At 45.4% G+C, this 22,040-nt stretch overlaps 1 protein-coding gene across 1 annotated transcript in view; it reads left to right on the top strand.

The window, feature by feature from the left end:
* LOC144805822 (uncharacterized) overlaps positions 1-11,753 on the top strand; it is a 36,235-nt gene extending 24,482 nt beyond the window's left edge. Inside the window, exon 3 of the mRNA XM_078672302.1 lies at positions 8,316-11,753. Within this exon, the coding sequence (XP_078528428.1) occupies positions 9,582-11,753 (2,172 nt within the window). The 5' untranslated portion in view covers positions 8,316-9,581. The remainder of the gene's footprint in view (positions 1-8,315) is intronic.
* The last annotated feature ends 10,287 nt before the right edge of the window (positions 11,754-22,040 follow it).

Here is a 22,040-nt window from a genome sequence, read left to right on the forward strand (position 1 = left end):
GTGGTCGAGAGCAGCCGCTCGATCAGACCTACCTCTGGATGCTAGGACCGTGGAGACGCCGCAAACTCCTCCCGGAGTGCGTCTCAACACTAATCCCTGACTAGTACAAGGACAGGGGCTGGGAGCTACGGCTCACACCAACCTCCGTTTACCTGGCCTCCGAGAAGACCCTTGGACCGGGCTGGGAGCAGCCGCTCCTACCAGCCTCAACTCGGGATCCTGAGCCGAGCCTCGCTGACTCGTCAGAGTCAGAGGACACTTACGCGCTGCAGACCACTGTTCCGCAAGTAACAGAGACACGGGGCGTTCCTAACTCCGTTCTCTTGAAGATCCTTGATAGTTTCAACAGTCTCTGCTCACAGAGCGCTCTGCTTCAGGATACGTCGGCTTTGGAGTCTGAATATCCGACACGGCGTCCTTTCCCTTTCCGCCTATATAGGCGGTCCTTCATGTTATGCAACACGTCTATAGGTGTTGCGTAATCTCGCCGCGCTAGGCTTCCTGGGATTTGTAGTCCGCTCTGCCAGCAGCGCGCGACAACGGCAAAGGCATGACGAGGGCAGGAAATCATGACAATGTCGAAGGTTGCCTCGTCATTGACGGGTGCTTTGTCGACGATTGCTTCGTCGGCGGTTGGCTTGTCGGCGGTTGCCTCATCGACGGTTGCCTCGTCGACAGCACAGAAGCTTTTTCTTACGGAACTTCAACCACGCTCTTCGTCGTTGACCGCTGAATCGGTGGCGGCATCCTTGGTTCCACCTTCAGCTTTGATGTGTCTAGTCCTCTTGAAATCTTCAACAAAACTTTTGCCGCCTTCAGGAACGACGGATGTTTCCCTACTTCAACGTAGGAACTCTTCTTTGGGTCTATTGCCAACTCAACCATCACCAAATCTTCCTGTGTAGCTTTTGACTATGACGCTAATGAGGAGGATTTGGAAGAGGATGACCGGTTCCGTACTGCTCGTACTCCTTCCGAGCTTCTCATCAAATGCCAAGATATTGATGATGACCAAGGATATGATTATTACCCTGAGCCTAATACTCAACCACCACTTGAGTATCCAGCTGTGCAGATGCCCATGTCTCTCATCTCTAATTTGCAACATATGCTTGATTACTACTGCTGTCGATTTCCTCCCTCGGAGTCGGCCTCATCTGTCCCACAGATGCCTCTTCCTCTGCCTTCATCGATCATCGGGCCGACCCCTCCGGTGGCATCAGTGTCTCATCACCCGGAGGACGCACACACAACTGACGACGACAGAGAAGGGGAGGGGGTGATAGATCCCTCCTTACTGAGTAGGACAATTATCAAATTCATACTCTGTCACCTTCCACTCCAATTCCTGTTGAATCTCCGCCAGCTGACATAGGTGGGTTTCATGTTCTCATGGACAGGCCGGCCAAGAGATTACAACTTCCTATAGTCACGAAGGACGACGACTGTTTCTTGTATGATTTCAAAGACCAGCCACGGAAACTGATCTGGGCTATCCCAATCATTGACTTCATCTGGCAGGACGGTTTGAAGGTCCACCCCTCTCTCTTCTGAATGAGTCCCTATTTCAGGGTTGTGTCCCTAAGGCCTTTAAAGAGGCAATTGTGTTTCCCCTTCTGAAGAAATCAGGGGCAGACTCCCAGATCCTGTTGAATAACTGCCCAATCTCCTTGCTCCCATACCTGGTAAAGGTACTGGAGGCTCATGTGGTGAAGTGCCTGTCCAATTTTATTGAACAATCCAACTATCTCGACTCACACTAAGCTGGGTTTCGGCCTGCCCACTCAACGGAGACTGTAATACTGGCGGTATTGGGCTCCCTGCGAGAGAAGGCTGACATGGATACTCCTCAGGCTCTGGTGCTGTTGGATGTCTCGGTCGCTGTTGACATGGCCGACCATGGGATCTTGGTGGACCGTGTCAAGGAGGCCGGCATTCAAGGCTCATCCTTTGGCTGGATTAGCTCCTTTCTAGAGGATCGATCCCAATCAGTCTAGAGCGAGAGTCCACCATGAGCTGACCTCGTCTGGATTCCTCGATGTTACCTCCAGCCTCTGCAAGGAGACCCCCTCAACCGTGACCTGCTCTGTCAGGTCTTGGTCTAGTGCGTCTCAGTCCTCATTCCTTAGCATTGGCAGGGTCAGGTCTTTCAGGAAGATTCTCCCAGTATTTCCATCCCCTTGTTGTCAGTGTCCTCAAGGATCCAGTTCCGTCCTTTGTCTTGTCTCTCTAGCCATGTAAGCAACTCATTGACTTTATCACCAACATCATAGAGACAATGCTGGGTAGCCAGCGCATAAGTGCACGCTATTTTCCATTAGTGCTCTTAATGTGTGCTGCTTCAGTTGATGGTGTAATGGGAGAGAAACTGATTCCCCACTTGCCAAGCGTGCCTCCAGGAAAGCACATTCCCTGCCTTGAATTCACCCTATAGCACGCAAGCTGATTCAACAGGCCGCCCGTTCTCCTTAAAATAGAGGTCTGCTCCATCTCTCATACAAGCTTTGAACGTCTTGTCTTATAAATATCACGGATCAACCCTTGGGGGTAGCATGAAGTCTACAACCGGACCATCGAGTTGCACCTCCACCAGCGAATCGTCTGAGATTCCCCCTGCTATGTGTGTAGCGGCACTAAAATCATCTTTATGGACAGTCTGGGTGAAAAGATAGTGCAGGCATGCCAGACTATCATGTGCTGCAGACAGGTGCGTCCGGTACTGATACCGTCTTCCCCCTCTAGGGGCATTTAGGAGTATCATGAATATAGTATAGGTGCAGTTCTGTCACTCCAGTCACCCCAATGCTTATACAGGATGATAATCTATTCTAGACCTATGATCCCCTGCTTGAAAAGTCCATGCTGGTGGCGAATATTGAGGAAATCGCCCATTTAGCTCTCTTAGACCTATGGTTTCTAATTCTAATTATGGTTTTTTCTAATTCTTTTACAAGAGTCTTGCCGATGTTTTCATTCTTTTGTTCCCTCATGCCCATTGTTGATGAAAGACTTGGAATTGACCATAAGTAATTTTGCCGTTGTATTTCAACATTTCTATCATAAGACCATAGCATATTCATGTTATAAACACCGGTAATAATAATCTCAGGTTGGGTGCCATTGTCCAGTTGCTGCAATATCATAATTATCAAATTTATCAAATTGGTCGCCATTGTTCTTCGTAATTATATACGTTGATTACTACAAGAGATTTAATTATAATTTTTTACTTGTATCGTATTTTGACAATTAGATAATCCTTTTGACTTTGGACGTCCATTTCACTTTCCATTTTTAGCTCAGTTGATATAAAAATAGCCAAACCCCCAAAAGGTCTGCCATAGTTACTTGTTCTCTTAGCTAATGAGTAATAACCCTATAACCTTCCCATCTAAAAGGAACTAAAGCCCAAGTCTCTTGTAAACAAATGATTTGAAAACAGCACAGAGTAGTTAGTTCGTTATTCTGAATCTTTGCTGGAACCCCATTTATATTCCACAAACATAATCTGACCCTTTCATTCATAATTGTTGGGCCCCTTAAAGGAACTTCAGAGTGTAGATGTCAATCCTGCCTGACATTATGGAGGGCTGCTGATAGCCAACCTAATTTGACAGTGTCATATAATCGGTTTTCTATTTTTACGTCTACGTCATACCTATGGAGTTTTTAATATTGAATATTTCTTATTATTCTTGGTTCTCATTTGGTTATGATTTTGTAGTTTTGATGAAACAAAAGGGCTAGGATAGGAAGGTTGCAGGGGAGTTGTTATTTTTATTCCCCAGTCCTGAAAGAGATTATGTCCTTGCATAATACGGCTGGCGGCAGTAGATGATGTCTAAGTTACTAATGTCGATTCACGATTATTATTCTTGATTGTGAGGAATTCAATTGATTCTATGTCGGTACATTTAATTTTCTTTAATGAGGGTACTGCATTACACAATTTATTGTAATATGTTCCCACGAGTCAAGATATCATTATTACTCCTAGATTTATATTCCGGCGTAATAATTACCTGCACCACTCCTTCTTTTTGATCTGGGTTATTTTATTTAATTTGTTGCAGGCTATTTTCACCTTGAGCATGCTCAGTTAACCTTCCATTATGATTACTAACAGTTTGAGACCATGATTGTCGATGTTTATGTAACTGCTCCGTTTCGGTTCCCAGATCTTGTGGTAATTTATTATCCTTCCAGGTTTTTAACAATTCTCTATTCGTTTCATCCCCTCTGATACTCTCCCTCTTTGCTCTATTTGTTTCCAATTGCGATGGCTTATTTTCCACCTGTTTATTAATTTCCTCCACTTGCAGCATTTCTAAGGACTGAATTTTCCCATTCTCTATCATTTTTATACTATCAGCTTGATTGTTTAGGCATTTATTTTTCATAACTAAAAGGGTTTTGTTGGAGACATTTGTTTACCCTCACCTTCACTATATGATATTTGGTCATGGTTGTTTCCAGTGTTCAATCTTACTATATCTGATGCATTTGTATTTTTTTATACTTTTAAAAACTTTATTTCTTGCTACCCTTGTTTTTTCGTTTCTCTTTTTGATAGATGAACTTCCGGAGCTGCGTCTGTCATTGTTGATTGTGTCGAGCATAGGTTTATCACTTCTTGATCTTTTGTTATATCATCTATTTTTTCTTTAACAACAACAATATTGTCTTTACATTTTATTGTATCTTTAGCGTGGCAGTCGGTCTTGATGGGTTGAATTCCCACATTAGGAAAATTCGCTTTTACATCGTCAATTATTGTTTTTAAAATATCCGGAATGGTAGTTAGTTTGTTAGTTAGTGGGGCACAACTACACTCTGCATACGTAGATATTGGCTGAGATTGCGCCCTTACTATTAGATTATTTTGCGTTTTTATCTTCTGCTCAATTCTGGTAACAGAGGATGCCGCAGCACTCAAGATCTATTTGGACCTCCTTTTTGTTGGACTGATATGTTAAAGCTTCCAGAGTTAATTGCGAGGTTTTGAAGAATACATCCCAAATTGCTCCTGCGTTCCCACTTCCTGGTGCCTGAGTACCTGGGCTATGGTGTTGCCCATTTATGAATGATAGGTCCTTATACTCCTCTTTTTGTTTTCCTTGAAAATCATCTCCCTCTTCACAAGAATTAATGAATTGTGGCCTACTATTGAAAACGTCTTTTTGATACGGAGTACTCCAGCGCTGCAGAGTTTCTGGGTTGCTGTTGTATTCGTCCTTATTATTTGAGATCCGTTATTTTGATTACATTTCGTCTGGTACTGTTTTTTAGCTGAATTTATTTTAGACAGAGTAAGATCCGATTTCAGTGGGGTATTGGCTTCCCTTATGATTTTCACCCCACCATTTAGTTAATTTGGAGCATCTTGCTCTTGTTGATTTATTTGGCCCAAATTAGATGGTTCCCCTATACCGTTGGCTTTTCTGATTTTTACTTGCACTTCTATTGGCATTGGCTGCCTAGTTTGTAGTAAGTGCCGAGTATCTCCCATTGTTAGATTTGTGCATTTTGCGTCCTCTTATTGTGAACGACCAGTAAGTGGAATAGTTAACATCTCTAGGTCTGTTATTTGACCCCAATGGTTGACTTGGTCCTTATTTGAATTTGACATTCGTTTGACTTCAGCTTCAGACTCAGGGTGGCCTGGTTCACTTACTCCTTGCTTAGGGGATATAATATTTGTTCTACTCAGTGGTTTAATTGGAATTTGAAGATCACATGGGTTAGTTAGCAATGTTAGCATAGCACCAGTTGGATCTTTCATAAAATCAAACTTTGACTGCGACTTTACCTAGTATCGCAAATGTATGGACCTTAGATGATTTAAAGGACTATATGTCACCTGCCTGTTTTATTTTAAACGTATCTAGTATTAGTGTTTGTTGTATTTTTCTTTTCCTTTTGATAGCAGGGAAAGGTGGCCGCTCCTTTCCTGACCTCATAATAGGTGAAGAAGTCTTGCTTCTTTCAGAGAATCAAAGGGGCCGGTGACAAGACCAAAGGGTGCTTTGATAGGACAAAACACCACCAAATACCTTCAAGGGAAAACACCCCCAAAGCACACCTCGGTACAGAATCTGCTGGTACTGCTGGTTACTTAATTAATTAATTAATTAATTAACCGATTCATTAATATCCGGGCTCCAGGTAGGGCTGGAGTCTAGGCATGCAGAGTAATTCAGGGGTCGAGGGGTGCTTCAAGAGGGTCAAAGTCTATTGTCACTTTCCCCTTTGCATAATTTCTCAGATTTTGTATTACGGACTTGTTACAGGCTCCAATGGCTCAGCGACTTAAGGACCGATCAACCTTAACTACTCGCCACACGCCACACACCTCTTGCCACTTGTCACTCACCACTCACTGTTCATTGCTTGTTCGTTGCTATTCATCGCTGTCAAGAGTACAAGGGAGAATGCTGGGAATCCTTCAGGAGCAAGAGCGGGATCCAGAGCCAGTCCCACTACAGACGGCAGATGTAGGCACTTCACGCCACTCCTCGGCTCAGCTCTGCTCTGCTCAATGCTTTGTGTATACGTAAAATCAGACGGCAGTTCCCTGAGATCTGAGGAAGAGAAGGGAGGCTCCAGCTATTTCCCTATGGCACTCTCATCTTTGGAGACTGCTTAGCCTAGAACGTATGGCTGATATTTTCAGGGATAATGATAAGAATTTCGAATTTAAATGGGCCCCCCTTGTCTCCTTCCTCTCCCAGGGCCGTCCGTCTGCGGTGTGTCCCTCCACCATCGAAGCCCGCCATCTCTTCCAGTTTTGATCACAATCCCAGTGTCGACCTACCTCTCGTTAGTATGAACACACCGCCACCACGGATGGGGGAAGGGGTGGATTTTTTTAGTGTTTTTTATCTTTGTTCCTTGTTAGATTCATAATTACTTATCCCATGTTAGGATGAGTTTGTCCACGCTTTTTGGCTATTCCGCATACAACACCTCTGTGGAGCAACCTGGAGAAATTACCGTTACAGAAGGCCGTTAAGTTTTCTTTAGACCTATCTGCTGGCTTAGCAAAGTTGCATGACCTTCTTCTTTTTTATCTCTCTGTCTCAGCTCCGGGGCACTTAGAAGCTGTATCTTTCATTTGACTCATCTAATAAGAGGAGGAGCTGGTTTATATTAATCAATGTACTTTGTCCACCTGTTATAATTCTGTTGAGGCTTTCTGATCCCCTGCGTGGGACCAAGTGATGGTGTAATTTTTGCCTGTGGACTGTGGAAAAAAAAAATGAATGAACACATTTTTGACATAAATCAGGTGGCAGGCCAAGGCTCCTCTGTGCCTTGCAGCAGCCGCCGCACGAGCAGCACCACAAGCGACTTAGCGCCGCGGTGCCGGCAGCGTCCGTTCCTGCCCCCAAAGCAGATCTGTAGAACTTAAAGCGCCCGTATAACCGGACGCGGGTGAAGCGGGAACCGCTCACAAAACAAACCCTGGCAGTCGTCCCAGGCTCCGCTCCGCTTGCTCGTCAACTCCTCTTCGGCTCTGCCCCTCGGCTCTAATCGATACGCTCTGCACTCAACGCCGAATCACAGGCCGACAACAAATGTGAACACCAACAGAGGGAAGAATTGTGTGTTTCCCCCAGTTGGTGAAAAAAACCAGCATAAGTCTTGGCTGCTTCTGCTGCACCCAGAGTCTTATGCGTCTTTTCAGTCTAATTTTTCTGTCTGGAAAAAGATTGTGTCCTGGTTTTCTGCACCCAGTAAATCCAGGTGCAGAAAAACCTAACAACTGATAATCAAGTGGAATAAAATGAACACATGAAAGTACGCCTTCATTTCATTGCCCTTGATTCATACTCTGGACCATAGTTGAGGGAAAGGTCTAGGCATAGTCCTCGCAGCACACAATAGATTTGCTTGAGGCGGAGGCCAAAACTCAAAAGTCAGGAAACCAGATACAAGTAGGTGGTAACTCAGGGCAGGGGAAAATGCCTGTTGTTCGTGGAGGAGTCATTCCGTTCCCAGAAATCTGCACTACAAATTAATTAATAGTATATATTTTTTAATATTTGTTTGGTGCCAGTCCATATGACTTTCAGAAATGCCTTTGGGATTCTATGTTGCAACTCCATAGGGTACATGTATCCTTTGTGAGCTTAATAAAATGTTGAAAATTCTACAAATCCTCACTCCTACATCCAATTACTCTCATTCTACCATTCTACACTCTACTCTGTCTGAAAAACAGCTCAGCATTTTCAAAATTCTGCATTGATTTGGCTTGTAAATTATATTTTTGGAAATGCACATGTATTAACTATTTAATTTTAATACTATAGGTGATTGAAATTACGGACGAAGAAAGCAAGATTTGAATGTCAGTGCCAGAAGAAGGATTATTTTGAAAAACTGAAGGACATCCAGCATTCTACGTTTAAACAATTTCCAAAAATCTAAGTGTGGCGAGGAAAGTACTATACCTGTAAGTGAAGTCTCTAATTTTGCATTTCATTAACCCAGAGCAAAGCCATATCTGTGCACACAGCATCAGAAATAATGTAGAAAGACTGCTTCAGCATCCTCATCTGAAATATTATCAGAAAGACAAATTGCCTAAGCATGACAGAATAACGTTCATCTAAAGCATCATGTAATTCTAGAGAGGAAGCACACACTGCATAAAAAGTTACAACTAAAGGTTTCTTCTGCATACCATCAAAGAAAAGACGCTGAAAGAAGACTCCGAAGATGACACGTTAACAACTAAGAGATTGGAAAATCGCCTTTGTTCAACAACCGTTTTAACCAGTTATGCAAGTTTGAGACTATCTGCCTTGGGATATAACACCTTGACCCACTCTGCTCACTCTTGCGAAAACCTTAAAAATTCACCACTTTATTGTGTCAATGACCATCTCAGATTGTTTCCTTTTTATTGTGTACTGTTCTGTAATTCTATGTAAATCACCTCAACATTATCTGTTGTGCAGTAGTGATATGTAAAACTGTTAAATATAAAAATGGATTAAAAGAGCACAGTTGCGCTATAGCTAATGTAAATAAATCCTCATCTTCAGAACTACAAACCTTAACCTTACCCCAAACATAGAAAGGGTAGAAGGAACTGATGTTCTGCGACTAATGATCCACAATAGTACTGTGCACGTTCTAACGCCTTCAGTTACTGCCATTACATCAGAGCAAAAAGGTACTTATCAGTTTAATCATTAAATATCAGACTAACACCTTATTACTGCATTGCTAAGAACCTATACAAATCGATTTGAGAAAAACTTCAGTCACAAATTAAGTTGCTGCCGGAGAGGCTATAACCTAAAGACTATTATCTGCTAGGAAAATTTCAACAGGTGTTACAGGACTGCTTCCCGAAATTTTTTGCTCAATTCAAGTGTTGAGAAATTTACACACAATTTCTTTTAGAGATAAGTGCTGAACATTATCTAAACAAGCCCGACTCTAAAATCGAGGCAAAATAACCGAAGTTGGGGAAAAAAGTTACCTGTGTCAAAAAGATACAGCCATAAATCTTATCTCACAGAATTTGACAGAATGCACACAGGGGTAAACCACTTTCAGTGCAAAGTATGCCAAAAAGTTTCAGGCGTAAATCTTATCTCACTGAGCATATGAGAATCCACACTGGGGGAAAACACTCTCCGTGTAAAGTATGCCAAAAAAGTTTCAGGCGTAAATCTTATCTCACTGAGCATATGAGAATCCACACTGGGGGAAAACACTCTCCGTGTAAAGTATGCCAAAAAAGTTTCAGGCGTAAATCTTATCTCACTGAGCATATGAGAATCCACACTGGGGAAAAACCTTTTCAGTGCTCTGAATGTCAGAAAAGGTTTAGTTTCAAACTGAGTCTATATCGACATGCATTAACCCACTCTGTGGAAAAACCTTACCAGTGCGCTGAATGCCCAAAAAGATTCAACCAAAAATCTCATCTCACTGAACATATGAGAATCCACTCTAGGGAAAAACCTTACCAGTGCTCTGAATGCCCAAAAGATTTAAAACTTAAATCACTACTAATGGCACATGTGAGATTCCACACTGGGGAAAAACCTTATCAGTGCTCTGAATGCCAGAGATGTTTCATTGACAAATGGAGACTCACTAAACATACAAGGACCCACTCTTGGGTAAAACGTTATCGGTGCACTGAATGTGACAAATGTTTCAGTGAAAAAAGCAGTCTCGCTCAGCATATAAGAACCCACACTGGGGAAAAACCTTATCAGTGCTCTGAATGTTACAAATGTTTCAGCCAAAAAAGCAATCTCACTGAGCATATAAGAATCCACACTGGGGAAAAACCTTATCAGTGCTCCGAATGCCAAAAATGTTTCAGCCAAAAATCTCATTTCACTGAACATATGAGAATCCACTCTGGGGAAAACCCTTATCAGTGCTCTGAATGCCAGAAAAGTTTTTGTAAGAAACAGAGTCTATCTCGACATGCAATAACCCACTCTGTGGACAAACCTTATCAGTGCCCGGATTGTCAGAAATGTTTCAAAGACAAAAGCAGTCTCACTCAGCATACAAGCTACCACTCTAAGACTAAGGAAAAACTTTATCAGTGCTCTGAATGCCAGAAATGTTTCGGTAATCAAAGCACTCTGACTCAGCATACAAGAACCCACACTGGGGAAAAACCTCATCAGTGCACAGAATGCCAGAAATGTTTCATTGACAAAAACAGTCTCACTCGGCATACAATAACCCACACTGGAGAGAAACCATATCAGTGCACGGAATGCCAGAAATGTTTCAATGAAAAACGCGATCTCACAGTGCATATAAGAACCCACACTGGGGAAAAACCTTATCAGTGCTCTGAATGCCAGAAAAGGTTTTGTTACAGACAAAGTCTTTCTCATCATGCAATGACCCATTCTGTGGAGCAACCTTATCAGTGCTCTGAATGCCAGAAATGTTTCGGTAATCAAAGCACTCTGACTCAGCATATAAGAACCCACACTGGGGAAAAACCTTATCAGTGCTCTGAATGCCAGAAATGTTTCCGTTTAAAAAGTAGTCTCACAAAGCACATAAGTACCCACACTGGGGAAAAACCTTATCAGTGCTCTGAATGCCCAAAACGTTTCAACCGTAAATCACTTCTAACTGTACATGCGAGATTCCACACTGGGGAAAAACCTTATCAGTGCTCTGAATGCCAGAAACAATTTAACCGTAAATCACTTCTAACTGTACATGTGAGATTCCACACTGGGGAAAAACCTTATCAGTGCTCTGAATGCCAGAGATGTTTCAGTGACAAAATGAGACTCACTAAACATACAAGGACCCACACTTGGGTAAAACGTTATCGGTGCACTGAATGCAACAAATGTTTCAGTGAAAAAAGCAGTCTCACTCGGCACATAAGAACCCACACTGGGGAAAAACCTTATCAGTGCTCTGAATGCCAGAAATGTTTCAATGAAAAAAGACATCTCACGTTGCATATAAAAACCCACACTGGGGAAAAACCTTATCAGTGCTCTGAATGCCAGAAATGTTTCAGTATAAAAAGTAGTCTCACACAGCACATAAGAACCCACACTGGGGAAAAACCTTATCAGTGCTCTGAATGCCAGAAATGTTTCAGTATAAAAAGTACTCTCACACAGCACATAAGAACCCACACTGGGGAAAAACCTTATCAGTGCTCCGAATGCCAAAAATGTTTCAGCCAAACATCTCATCTCACTAAACATGTGAGAATCCACACTGGTGAATAAAATTATCAGTGCTCTAAATGTCAGAAAAGATTCAGATGTAGAGATGGTTACAAGCGCCATAAGAAAACACACTGTAGGAAGGTGGATATCTGACTATGGTTACCCCCAACTTTTTGCCTAGTGTTTAGCTGGTTTTCGACTTAGCCTGGGCCCTGAATAGCAGGATCCCAGGCCAACTATCGGCTCTCTCCTTAAAACGGACTCCATGTACCTTAGGTACATACACAATTGGATATTGGTTCACCTTATGAGTCCCTGTATAGTGTACCCTAGGTACTCAGGGCATAGGTGCAACCAAGGCCTACCAGGGGCTGCAGCATGTTTTATGCCACCCCTGGCTGGCCACCCAAATAGACACAACTGGCTGATCACTCAGCTGGGGCAAGGTCGTGTAATTACCCCTTGCTTAGGTGTAGTATTCCTATACCTACATACATATAGATACATAGTAACCTATAAGTCACTCCTATGGCAGGGCTTAACAATCCTGAAGGCAGAGTGCTTGGTTATATGTGAGATGGTGCTCTAGCATGAGCTGAGCCTGTCTGCAGCGTTCGGAACTACTTCCTTATAGCTGTTCTATGATATTGCCATACTATATACTCTTAAGTGCATTATAATCCTCGCGGTTAATGCTAACTTTGGTTTGGCTTTATCGAAACATGTCGTGTAAGGTGTCATACGCTTTGGAATACTACCCCCTCGCCAATTCTGGAGACGGGGTTAGTATTCCACTCTTCTAGACGGAGAAGACATGTTAGTTCTGACGATCACGGTTAAAGTTAACCAGAGCCCCAGCGTTACAAAATGAACGCTGCTGCCCCAGACACAAGTCTGGCCTCCTGCTGCTGGGAGTCCTTCCAGCTAGGGAGGCCTGGACAATAGGTTTACTGCCTGGAGAGGTGCGAGCACCGCCCCATACAGGAGTTTGTGTATTAGGACAGGGAGGGTTGAAAAGAAACACACTGCCTGGAGCACTCTAGGTGCTCCATGCATACCCCAGTTCAAACCGGTTGCTGGGGCAACCCTGCCCCAGCTCTGGCGCGAAACTGGAGAAAGGAAAGGGTGTGTAACCACCCCCCTTCCTGGTCCCACCTATAGGAGGGACCTAGTAGGTAAACCAGCCCACTTTAGTTGTATAAAGATAGGAGCTGACCCAGGAGACTTTAGATTAATCCTGGAATCGAACTGAAGACGAAACTCTGGACCCTTCGACATTCACCTGAGCTGAAGACTGAAGAATCTCCCTTGTGGCCAAGGAGTGACCACCCTGGGCAACTAGGCACCATCCAGCGACTTGAAGGCTTGCTTTGCCCCCGTTCCCGCCGGAACCCGAGCGCAGTGCCTGACAAGATCCTGACTCCCTGAGCCCTCTGACCCCACTGCACGACTCCAGCACAGCTGAGCACTGTGGACGGCGTTGGACCTTGTGGACCGGACATCTTGAAAAGTCCTTCTTCTTGCTACCAGCGCAGCTCCTGAGGCATCCTCGAAGCTGTGCACTGGGGACTGAGACTCCCCGAGACTGAGCACCACCTGCACCGAAGATCAGCCCTCCGCATTCCACGTGTTCTGCGTGGGGCCCTTCTGTTTGTGTTCTACTCGACGTGTTGTCCCGGTTGCTGGCCAGTTGGCTAGTAGCCCTGAGACGACTATGCTTTAAGAAATCCATCGCTGGTCTGGTTGCTCCAGACTGGCACTTGCTTCCCTGAAAAGGTGAAGTACCTCAGACCCTCCTGGCCTGCACCAGAAGCCTTTTGTGTATTTATTTATTTATTTTGCATATTTATAGAGCGCTCTAATACCCGGAGGTGTCCTGGCGCTAGAAGGATAGACTGGTGTGATGGAGCGTACTTACTGAGTGAAGAGCCATGTTTTTAGACCTCTTCTAAAGGCCATCAGATTCTGGGTTTGTCTGAGCGCAAGTGGAAGTTTATTCCAGGCCTCAGCCGCCCCGAGAGAAAAACTCCTGCCTCCCCAGCGAGCTTTTTTAATTCTGGGGACCGTAACCAGAGCCAGTTGTCCTGACCTCAGGGTTCTTGCTGGTTTATGCCAGCAGAAAAGTGATTTCAAGTGCCTAGGGCCCGTATCGTGGAGGGCCTTGAAGACCATACATACTGCCTTGAAAGTGATTCTTTTACGGATGGGTAGCCAATGTAGCTTAGCCAGCTCCTGAGATACCGAGGCAAATTTGGGTGTGTCAGTGATTAGGCGGGCGGCTGCATTTTGCAGAAGTTGGAGTTTATTAAGTACGCTCTGCTGGGCGTTTAGCATCAGGCTGTTGCAATAGTCTAGGCGTGAGAGCACTAGACCAGTGACTATTGTTTTCCTGTGTTTCTTCTCAAGATAAGGTAACATTTTTCTAATGGTTTTGAGTGTGAAGTGGAGGGAGGAGGAGAGGGTGCTCACCTGGGATTTAAAGGTCAGGGTGGTGTCCACCAGTATACCGAGATTTTTCACTTTGTCCACCGGCTCGGGGAGAGGTCCCATTTCGTCTGGCCACCACCTCGGGGACCAAAAGTTGTCTCTGGCACCAAAGAGCAAAACCTCGGTCTTTGAGGAGTTTAGCTTAAGGCAGCTTTGTGCCATCCAGCGACCTACTTCAAGCATGCAGTTTCTGAATCTATCGGGTGGGTATCCTGGGTGGGTTACCTTTGCTTAGGCTTGTAGGCCCCGATCTTGAAGTCGACCCCTCCTTCTGCGAGAACCTTCGAGGGACAGCTCCTCGCTAGCGCCTGGCCGTCCCCGACCCCTCCTGGTCCGCGTGGCTGCAGAGACCAGCTTCACAACAGCACCTGATTGCTCCTCGACGACGTCTGGTTTCTTCCTGGTTCCACCCGGTCACTGGCTAGTGACCTAGACTCGTCCCCTCTGCTTTTAGGCCCTTTTTCAACTTCGATCCACCCTTGGATCCACCCGGACATCTTCCTCCTGGTCGCCTGCAGCATCTTTCTTCACGGCTCCATTGGAATCAACGGCGAAACCTGACACACTTTGACACCTATGCACCCGCAGCCCGTGGGTGAGGTAAAGCGAGTACTTCGGTGCTCCTGTAGGGATTGACTATCCTAGAGTCCAGATTTGCTTGTAGTTTCCTCCTATCTAAACCGGAAGTGTCCTAAAACTATAATTACTTACCTTTTAAGTTCCCATAGACTTTCTATTGACTCCCGCGTGAGTGTTCCGACTCTGCATGCGCCGCCTGTGGGCCTCCTACTCCTAACCTAAGGGTCAGATAGTGTAGCCCCAGCGATGCCCTAGGCCTTCTCCTTTCACAAGTCGTGGTTCTTATACCACTTAAATTAGTATATAGTTTTACACGCCCCTAGGGCCTAACTGTAAATTGTGCTATTTAAAGTATTTCTAAGAGTAACTTGTTATGTGCTTTTGCCTCTGTCCTCATAAAGAGTTCAGAGGAGTGGGTTAGTGAATAAATACATATATATTTTATATATATCCTGTGAGGTGTCCTTTCATTTGGTATTCAAGGGGTTACGTATGGTAAAACAGCAGGCTTTACACGCCCTCTAGAGTTATAGCCTAAGACTGCTCTGTCCATGCTACCCCTAGGATAGCTGGTCTATAAGGTGTCACGTGTTTGTAATTATACCTTCACACTGTGTTAAGTTAGCATGAGCGTTTTACAAGTTTAAAAGCCATTTTCCTTTTCTGCTGCCTCTGCACACGGCACATTATGTTATTACAGCTTTTCGCCTAGTTGCATATTTTGCTTGACGTGAGAATAACAAGGTTTGCTTGATAATCTATGTTTGTACAGTGAGTGCCGAGGCCTTCAAGGTTTTTCAACACAGTGCTTGTTGTTCGAGTTGATCAGGGCACGGTCTAGACATAACACATATGCAGCTGTGGCCAACTTTGGGTTTGAGCGGGTTTAATAATGCACTGCACAGAGAAGTAAAACACACTTGATGGAGATTCGTATGCTGAGTGTTGGTGCAGGAGATGATGTGATCCGTTTCTGCTAAGACCAAGAGGTATGGGTCTGCCCTTCTAAACCCAAAAGAGACCTTCTTTAGATATAATATAATATACTGGCTAGGGAGGGTAAACTTACGTTTAATGTAACCGTTTACTATTAGCATTTCGACATGCTTTCTCCTTTTGTATTTTATGGAATAGTAACAATGCTGATAACCTTGTTCTTGATAATGTTTCCTTGTATTATCTAAGACACTGCGCTTAAGAACACGGCATTAGAAATAAACATTTCAAAATTGCACGTGTCTTCATTTACTCCTCGTTCTGGACTGATATGTTGGTATGACGAAAGAGTGTTCATGTATTCCACTTTACCTGAGGTGTTCTGAGTTCATGTTCTGGGTTGTCTAATCATTGGGGATGAGAAAGAACCAATGAGACACTGGTTGCTAGTCTGGTAGGGGATTTTGGATACTGAGGTGAGTTTTTGGCGCACCCTCATTCACTGAGGTTCTGGGTCTCTATGCACAGTTCTGTATAGGTATAGAATCCCTGCTACAAAGGTGGAGTTTACAACCATCACCATAAGGGTTGTTTGGACTTGTGCAAGGTGCTCACTAGAAGAGTGAACATCATTTATGTGTATTCTGAATATCAGATAAGGTTTAGTCTTGAATACAATGTCACTTCACATGAGAGAATTCACACTGGACTAAAGCCTTATACAGGAGGGGAAAGCCAGAAACGTTTTACTCAGAAAGGAGACCTCACTAAACATGAGAAATGCATCCACACCAGGTGAAAAGTAAGGCGTATCTTGAGTTGCAGAAAAGCTTCTAACAACCTGACTTTACATGAGAGAGCACATATTGTGGTTGCAATAGAATTCATCAAGAAACTCTTGCAGGATAACTTAGGCTGCCCGCATGCAACCTCCAAAAAAATTTCAGGTCTTGAAAATGTTTTAATTGCAACAGAATCCACAGTTTGAGTATCTGAAAGTTACAAAACTCTCAAGGTCTTTACTTTACACAGAGAAGTGTTAGTGCTTGCAATAATCAACTAATTGCCCAAAAAATCACAATAATAATGTCTTAAATTTTACTCCACCCAAAAGGTTTCTACTCACCCTTGTTTCTTAACATATGACTGATATCTATTTTTTCATGATAAGATTAAGCCTATGTGGAGTTCTTCAGTGAGGAACTCCGCAAAGTGACATAAAAACTCTGGCGGTCTACGCGGAGTTCCGCAAGCAGCAGAGTGCGTAAGGGTCATGCCGTTTGTGGTGATTTCATCCCATGTCGGAGGATCATTTGGCCCTTCTCTTCCAGGAAGTTATGGATCTCTTTGCCAAGGAAGCTATCAAACGCGTCCCTGTGCCAGAAGTAGGTCGGCGTTGCTACTCCCACTACTTCTTGGTACCCAAGAAGGACAAAGGCCTGCATCCTATCTTATTCCTCAGGGACATCAACCGCTTCCTCCGAAAGGAGAAGTTCAAGATGTTAACCTTGGCTCATGTCTTGTCTGCCTTCGACCCTGGAGATTTGATGGTAGCGTTGGACTTGCAGGACACTTAATTTCACATCCCCGTCTTGCCTGCCCACCGGCATTACCTACGGTTCACGGTAGGCCACACGCATTTTCAGTTTACCACGCTCCCCTTTGGCCTTACCAGCCCCCCCTCCCCCCCTCCCCGGGTGTTCACGGAAGGGATGGCGGTGGTTGCAGCTCATCTGCACAGATCAGGGGTTCCAGTCTTCCCCTCTCTCGACGACTGGCTGTTGAAGGTGAGCTCGCCTAGGCTGTCGTCTCCCGCCTCCAGACTACGACAGACTTCCTGCATTTGCTGGGGTTCTCAGTTAACGTGCTGACGTCGCACCTGATTCCCTCCTGTAAGCTCCTTTTCAACAGAGCGGTTCTGGACACAGCACAGTTTTGGGTCTATCCTCCCTAGCAGCAAGTCCAGGATATTCGGGCTATGATACCGATGTTTCAGCCTCCATCCCGGTGTTCTGTGAGAATGACCCTGAGGCTGCTGGGCCTCATGGCCTCCTGCATCCTGCTGGTGCATCATGCCAGATGGCATATACGTGCTCTGCAGTGGGACCTGAAGTTCCAGTGGGCGCAGCACCAAGGGAATCTTTCTGATGACTTTCAGATTTCGGAGGGGACTGCAAGTTAGTTGCAGTGGTAGTTCACAAACCAGGATTGGGTCAACGGCAGATCCCTCTCCCTTCCCCAACCTGAGTACACAGTAGTAATGGATGCATCACTCCTGGGTTGGGGCAGCCATATGGTAAGACCTCTGGTCTCTGGTGGAGTCCAGGCACCACATCAACCTTCTGGAGCTCCGGGCGATTTGTCTTGCACTGAAGGCATTCCTTCTTTCTGTCAAAGGAAGAGTGGTGCTTGTGTTCACGGACAACACCACCGCCATGTGGGACTGCAACAAACAGGGCAGGGTGGGGTCGTGGACCCTATGTCAAGAGGCTCTTCGCCTTTAGACATGGCTGGAACATCAGGGCATATCTCTGGTGGTTCAACGCCTAACAGGTTCACTGAACGCCAGGACGGACACACTCAGCCGCCAGTGCATGATGGATCACAAATGGCATCTTCACTCGAAGGTGATGCTAGGTCTCTTTCAGTAGTGGGGAGAACGCTCAATGTCAGCAGTTCTGCGTGTTCGAGTTTCCAAGACGGCTTTCGCTCGGCGACCCTTTTCGTTGCGAGTGGAGTTGCGGCCTCCTGTACCACTTCTGCCAAGATTGCTGAAGAAGATCAAACACGATCAGTCCTAAGTCTGGTACCCCGAGCCCTTGAGCATGGTCAACGATCCTATTGTTAACAGATTTTTGAAGTGCATTACTCTTCTCTTTCCTCCTTCTCCTTTCGTAATGCCCTAGTGGGAGTTGAATCTTGTCCTCACTTATCTTATGTTTGCTCCCTTTGAGCGCCTACATAATTGTCCTCTTCGCCTCCTTTGAAGACTGCTTTTTTGCTTGCCATCACCTCTGCTTGCAGGATGGGTGAGCTTCAGGCTTATCTTCCAGATCTCCCTTTCTTGCAGTCCATCCGGACAACGTAGTCCTCTTTTCTGCCCAAAGTGATTGCCTCTTTCCACATAGGTCTGACCATCACATTACCTACCTTCTTCCCACCTCTGCTGTGTTTTTCTCTGCCAGGCGCACAACATATAGACTGTTCACACACTTTCTGTAGTATGCTTCGTTCTGGGCAGATAAACTCTAATCCGCACTCTACTTCTATCCTCGTGTTAGTGCAGCCCGATGTAAACAGTAATTGTAATGTATTTAGATTTACATAACACTTACAACCCCATACGAACTTTGAAGAGCTTTTTCGACGAGTAGCACACTACTCCAGGATCCAAAAATGATTATTGGTGAATTAGTATAGGGAAATATAAAATGTATTTGAGAGCTGTACATGTTGGTCTGTTAGTTGGGTTAAAAAAGATAGTGGGGGGATAGAAGAGGGAAGGTTTTGCATTTATATAGCGCTTGCTGTGAGAAGTTGGCCTGGTATATGATGCTCACTAGTTCTAGTGATCACCTTGTACCATGCCAAGCAACCCTTATGATGATTGGTTGTAAGTCAACCTTATAGACCAGCTATCCTAGAGGTAGCGTGGACAAAGCAGTCTTAGGCTAAACTCTGTAAAGGCATGTGAAGCAAGCTGTTTTACCATATACAATCCCCTTGAATACCAAATGAAAGGACACCACACAGATATGTATTGAAAATATATATATATTTCTTTACTACAAGTATCCCCTATACTCTTTATGAGCACAGAAGCAAATGCGTTAAAACAAAACACTGTTTAAATATACAAAAGTTGCACAATATGGATCGGCCCTAGGGGCCACTCAACTCATATACTAAAATAGTGGTATAAGTATCACTAATCGAAAAGGAAGTAGGCCTAGGGCCTTGGGAATCGCTGGAGCTATGCGGGAGTAGCATTGATGAAGTCGGGAAAGGCCCGCGGGACTCAGGTGCCGCGCTTAAAGCACACGCATGCACCAATGCAAAGTCAATGGTGCGTAAAAAGTACAAAGTTACTGCAAAGGGAACCTTCCGGATGACCTAGAACCTAGCAACTTGGAACAAAGACACTAGAGGTGTATTGCTACACAGGAGCACCGGAGTGCCAGGGTTACCTCACCCACAGGAAGCGGGTGCATATGTCTCAAAGTGTGTCGGGTTTCGTCGCGCTGGTCTATGGAGCCTGTAGATGAAGATGCTGCAGGCGGGTCGTCGAGAAGAGTTCCGGTGGATCCAAGGGTGGATCTGAAGAGGTGAAGACCTGAAAGCAGAGGGGACAATGTTCAAAGCCACTAGCCAGTGACTACCGTGTAACCAGGAGGGAACCAGGCGATGTCGGGTGCAAACAGGTGAAGAAGTGAAGATTGTCTCTGGTGCCACGTGGACACAAAGAGGTCGAGGATGTCCAGGAGTCGATCACGAGCTGTCCCACGAAGGCTCTAGCTGATGGCGGTGTCGGCTTCTTGATCGGAGCAAACAGGCCTTGGCTAATGCAACCCACGCAGGAAACGATGCAAGCTTCTCACTCGGACCAGCAAGGTCAGAGGGGCTGCTCCTTTTTACAGGAGTGAGGGCCAGTCTGGAGCAACCAGACCAGTGGTGTTAATTTCGGATTTTTTCGCCAAGATGGCCACTAGCCAACGGGCCAGTAACCGGGATGACGCGTCAAGTGGCAAAATGCAAAAGGGCCCCACACAGATCGTGGAGATGCTGGGGGCTGATCTTCAGTGCAGATGCTGCTCGGTGGCAGGGCTTCTCAAACCCCAAAGCACAGCGTCGAGGGTGCCTCAGGTGCTGCGCAGTCAGCTCCTCGTGGATCTTTCAAGATGGCCGGTCCCACATCTCTCGTGCCTCCACGGGTCTCTTCTTTTCAGGGACTGTGGATCGGGCTCTGAGATGTCTGAGAATCCAGGTCTTGTCGGGCTCTGGGCTCGGGCTCTGGCGGGGGGCGGCGGCAAAGCAGACGTCGAGTTGCTGGATGGTGCCTGTATTCACAGGGTGGTCACTCCTTGGCCACAAGGGAGATGCTCTTCAGTCTTCTGTGCAGCAGAATGTCGAAGTCCAGTTTTCTTCTTAGTTTCAAGTTGAGTTCTGGATGATCTGAAGTCTTGGGACACAGCTCCTACTCTTATTCCAGATCACCTGCTAGTTCCCTCCTCTGGGTGGAACCAGGAAGCGGGGTGGTTACATCCCCTTTCCTTTGTCCAGTTATGCGCCAGGACTGGGGCTGGAAAGCCCCAGCACCGGTTTGAACCGGCATATGCACAGGGACACCTTGTGTGCCCCAGGCATGTCTCATTCTATTCAGCACTGTCCTACCTAATACACAAAATCCTGTCTGGGGTGGTGCTAGCACCTCCCAAGGCAGGAAACTCTTTGTCCAAGCCTCCCTCGCTGGAAGGACTCCCAGCAGCAGGTCAGACTTGTGTCTGTGGTGGCAGCATCCATTTTGTGATGCTGAGGCTCGAGTTAACTTTAACCGGGGTTCAGGTTATGTACATGTCGTGTCCCTCTAGAAGGGTGGAATGCTACCCCCGTCGCCAGAATTGGAGAGGGGGTAGTATTCCAATTCGTATGACACCTTACTCGACATGATTTGATAAACCCAAACCAAAGTTAGCAAGTAACCGCGAGGATTATAATGCACTTAAGAGTATATGGTATGGCAATATCCCGGAACAGCTAAGGGAGTTGTTCCCGACAGCTGCAGACAGGCTCAGCTCGTGCCAGAGCACCATCTCACATGAAACCAAGCACTCAGCCTCCAGGATTGTTAAGGCCTGCCATAGGAGTGACTTATAGGTTACCATGTGTCCATATATGTTAGATATAGATATACTATATCTAAGTAAGAGGTGATTACACCAACTTACCCCAGCTGAGTGATCAGCCAGTTGTGTCAAATATGGAGGCCAGGCCAGGGGTGGCACAATACATGCTGCAGCCGCTGGTAGGCCTTGGAAACACCTATGCCCTGGGTACCTAGGGTACAATGTTACAGGGGCCAATAAGGTGAACCAGTTCCAATTGGTAATGTACCTAAGGTACATGGAGTCCATTTTCAGGAGAGAGCAATTAGCCTGGGGCCCTGAATAGCAGGATCCCAGGCAAACTGAGTCAAAAACCAGCTAAACACCAGGCAAAAAGTTTGGGGGTAACCATAGTCAGGTATCCACCTTCCTACACTTGCTACCCCTGATGAAGTGTTGAAGTGCTTTTCGGCGAGTAGCATGCTACTCCAGATCCCAAAAAGATGAATAGACAGATCAATTA

This window comes from Lissotriton helveticus, assembly GCF_964261635.1.
Source record: "Lissotriton helveticus chromosome 1_1 unlocalized genomic scaffold, aLisHel1.1 SUPER_1_unloc_28, whole genome shotgun sequence".
Taxonomy (NCBI): Eukaryota; Metazoa; Chordata; class Amphibia; order Caudata; family Salamandridae; genus Lissotriton; species Lissotriton helveticus.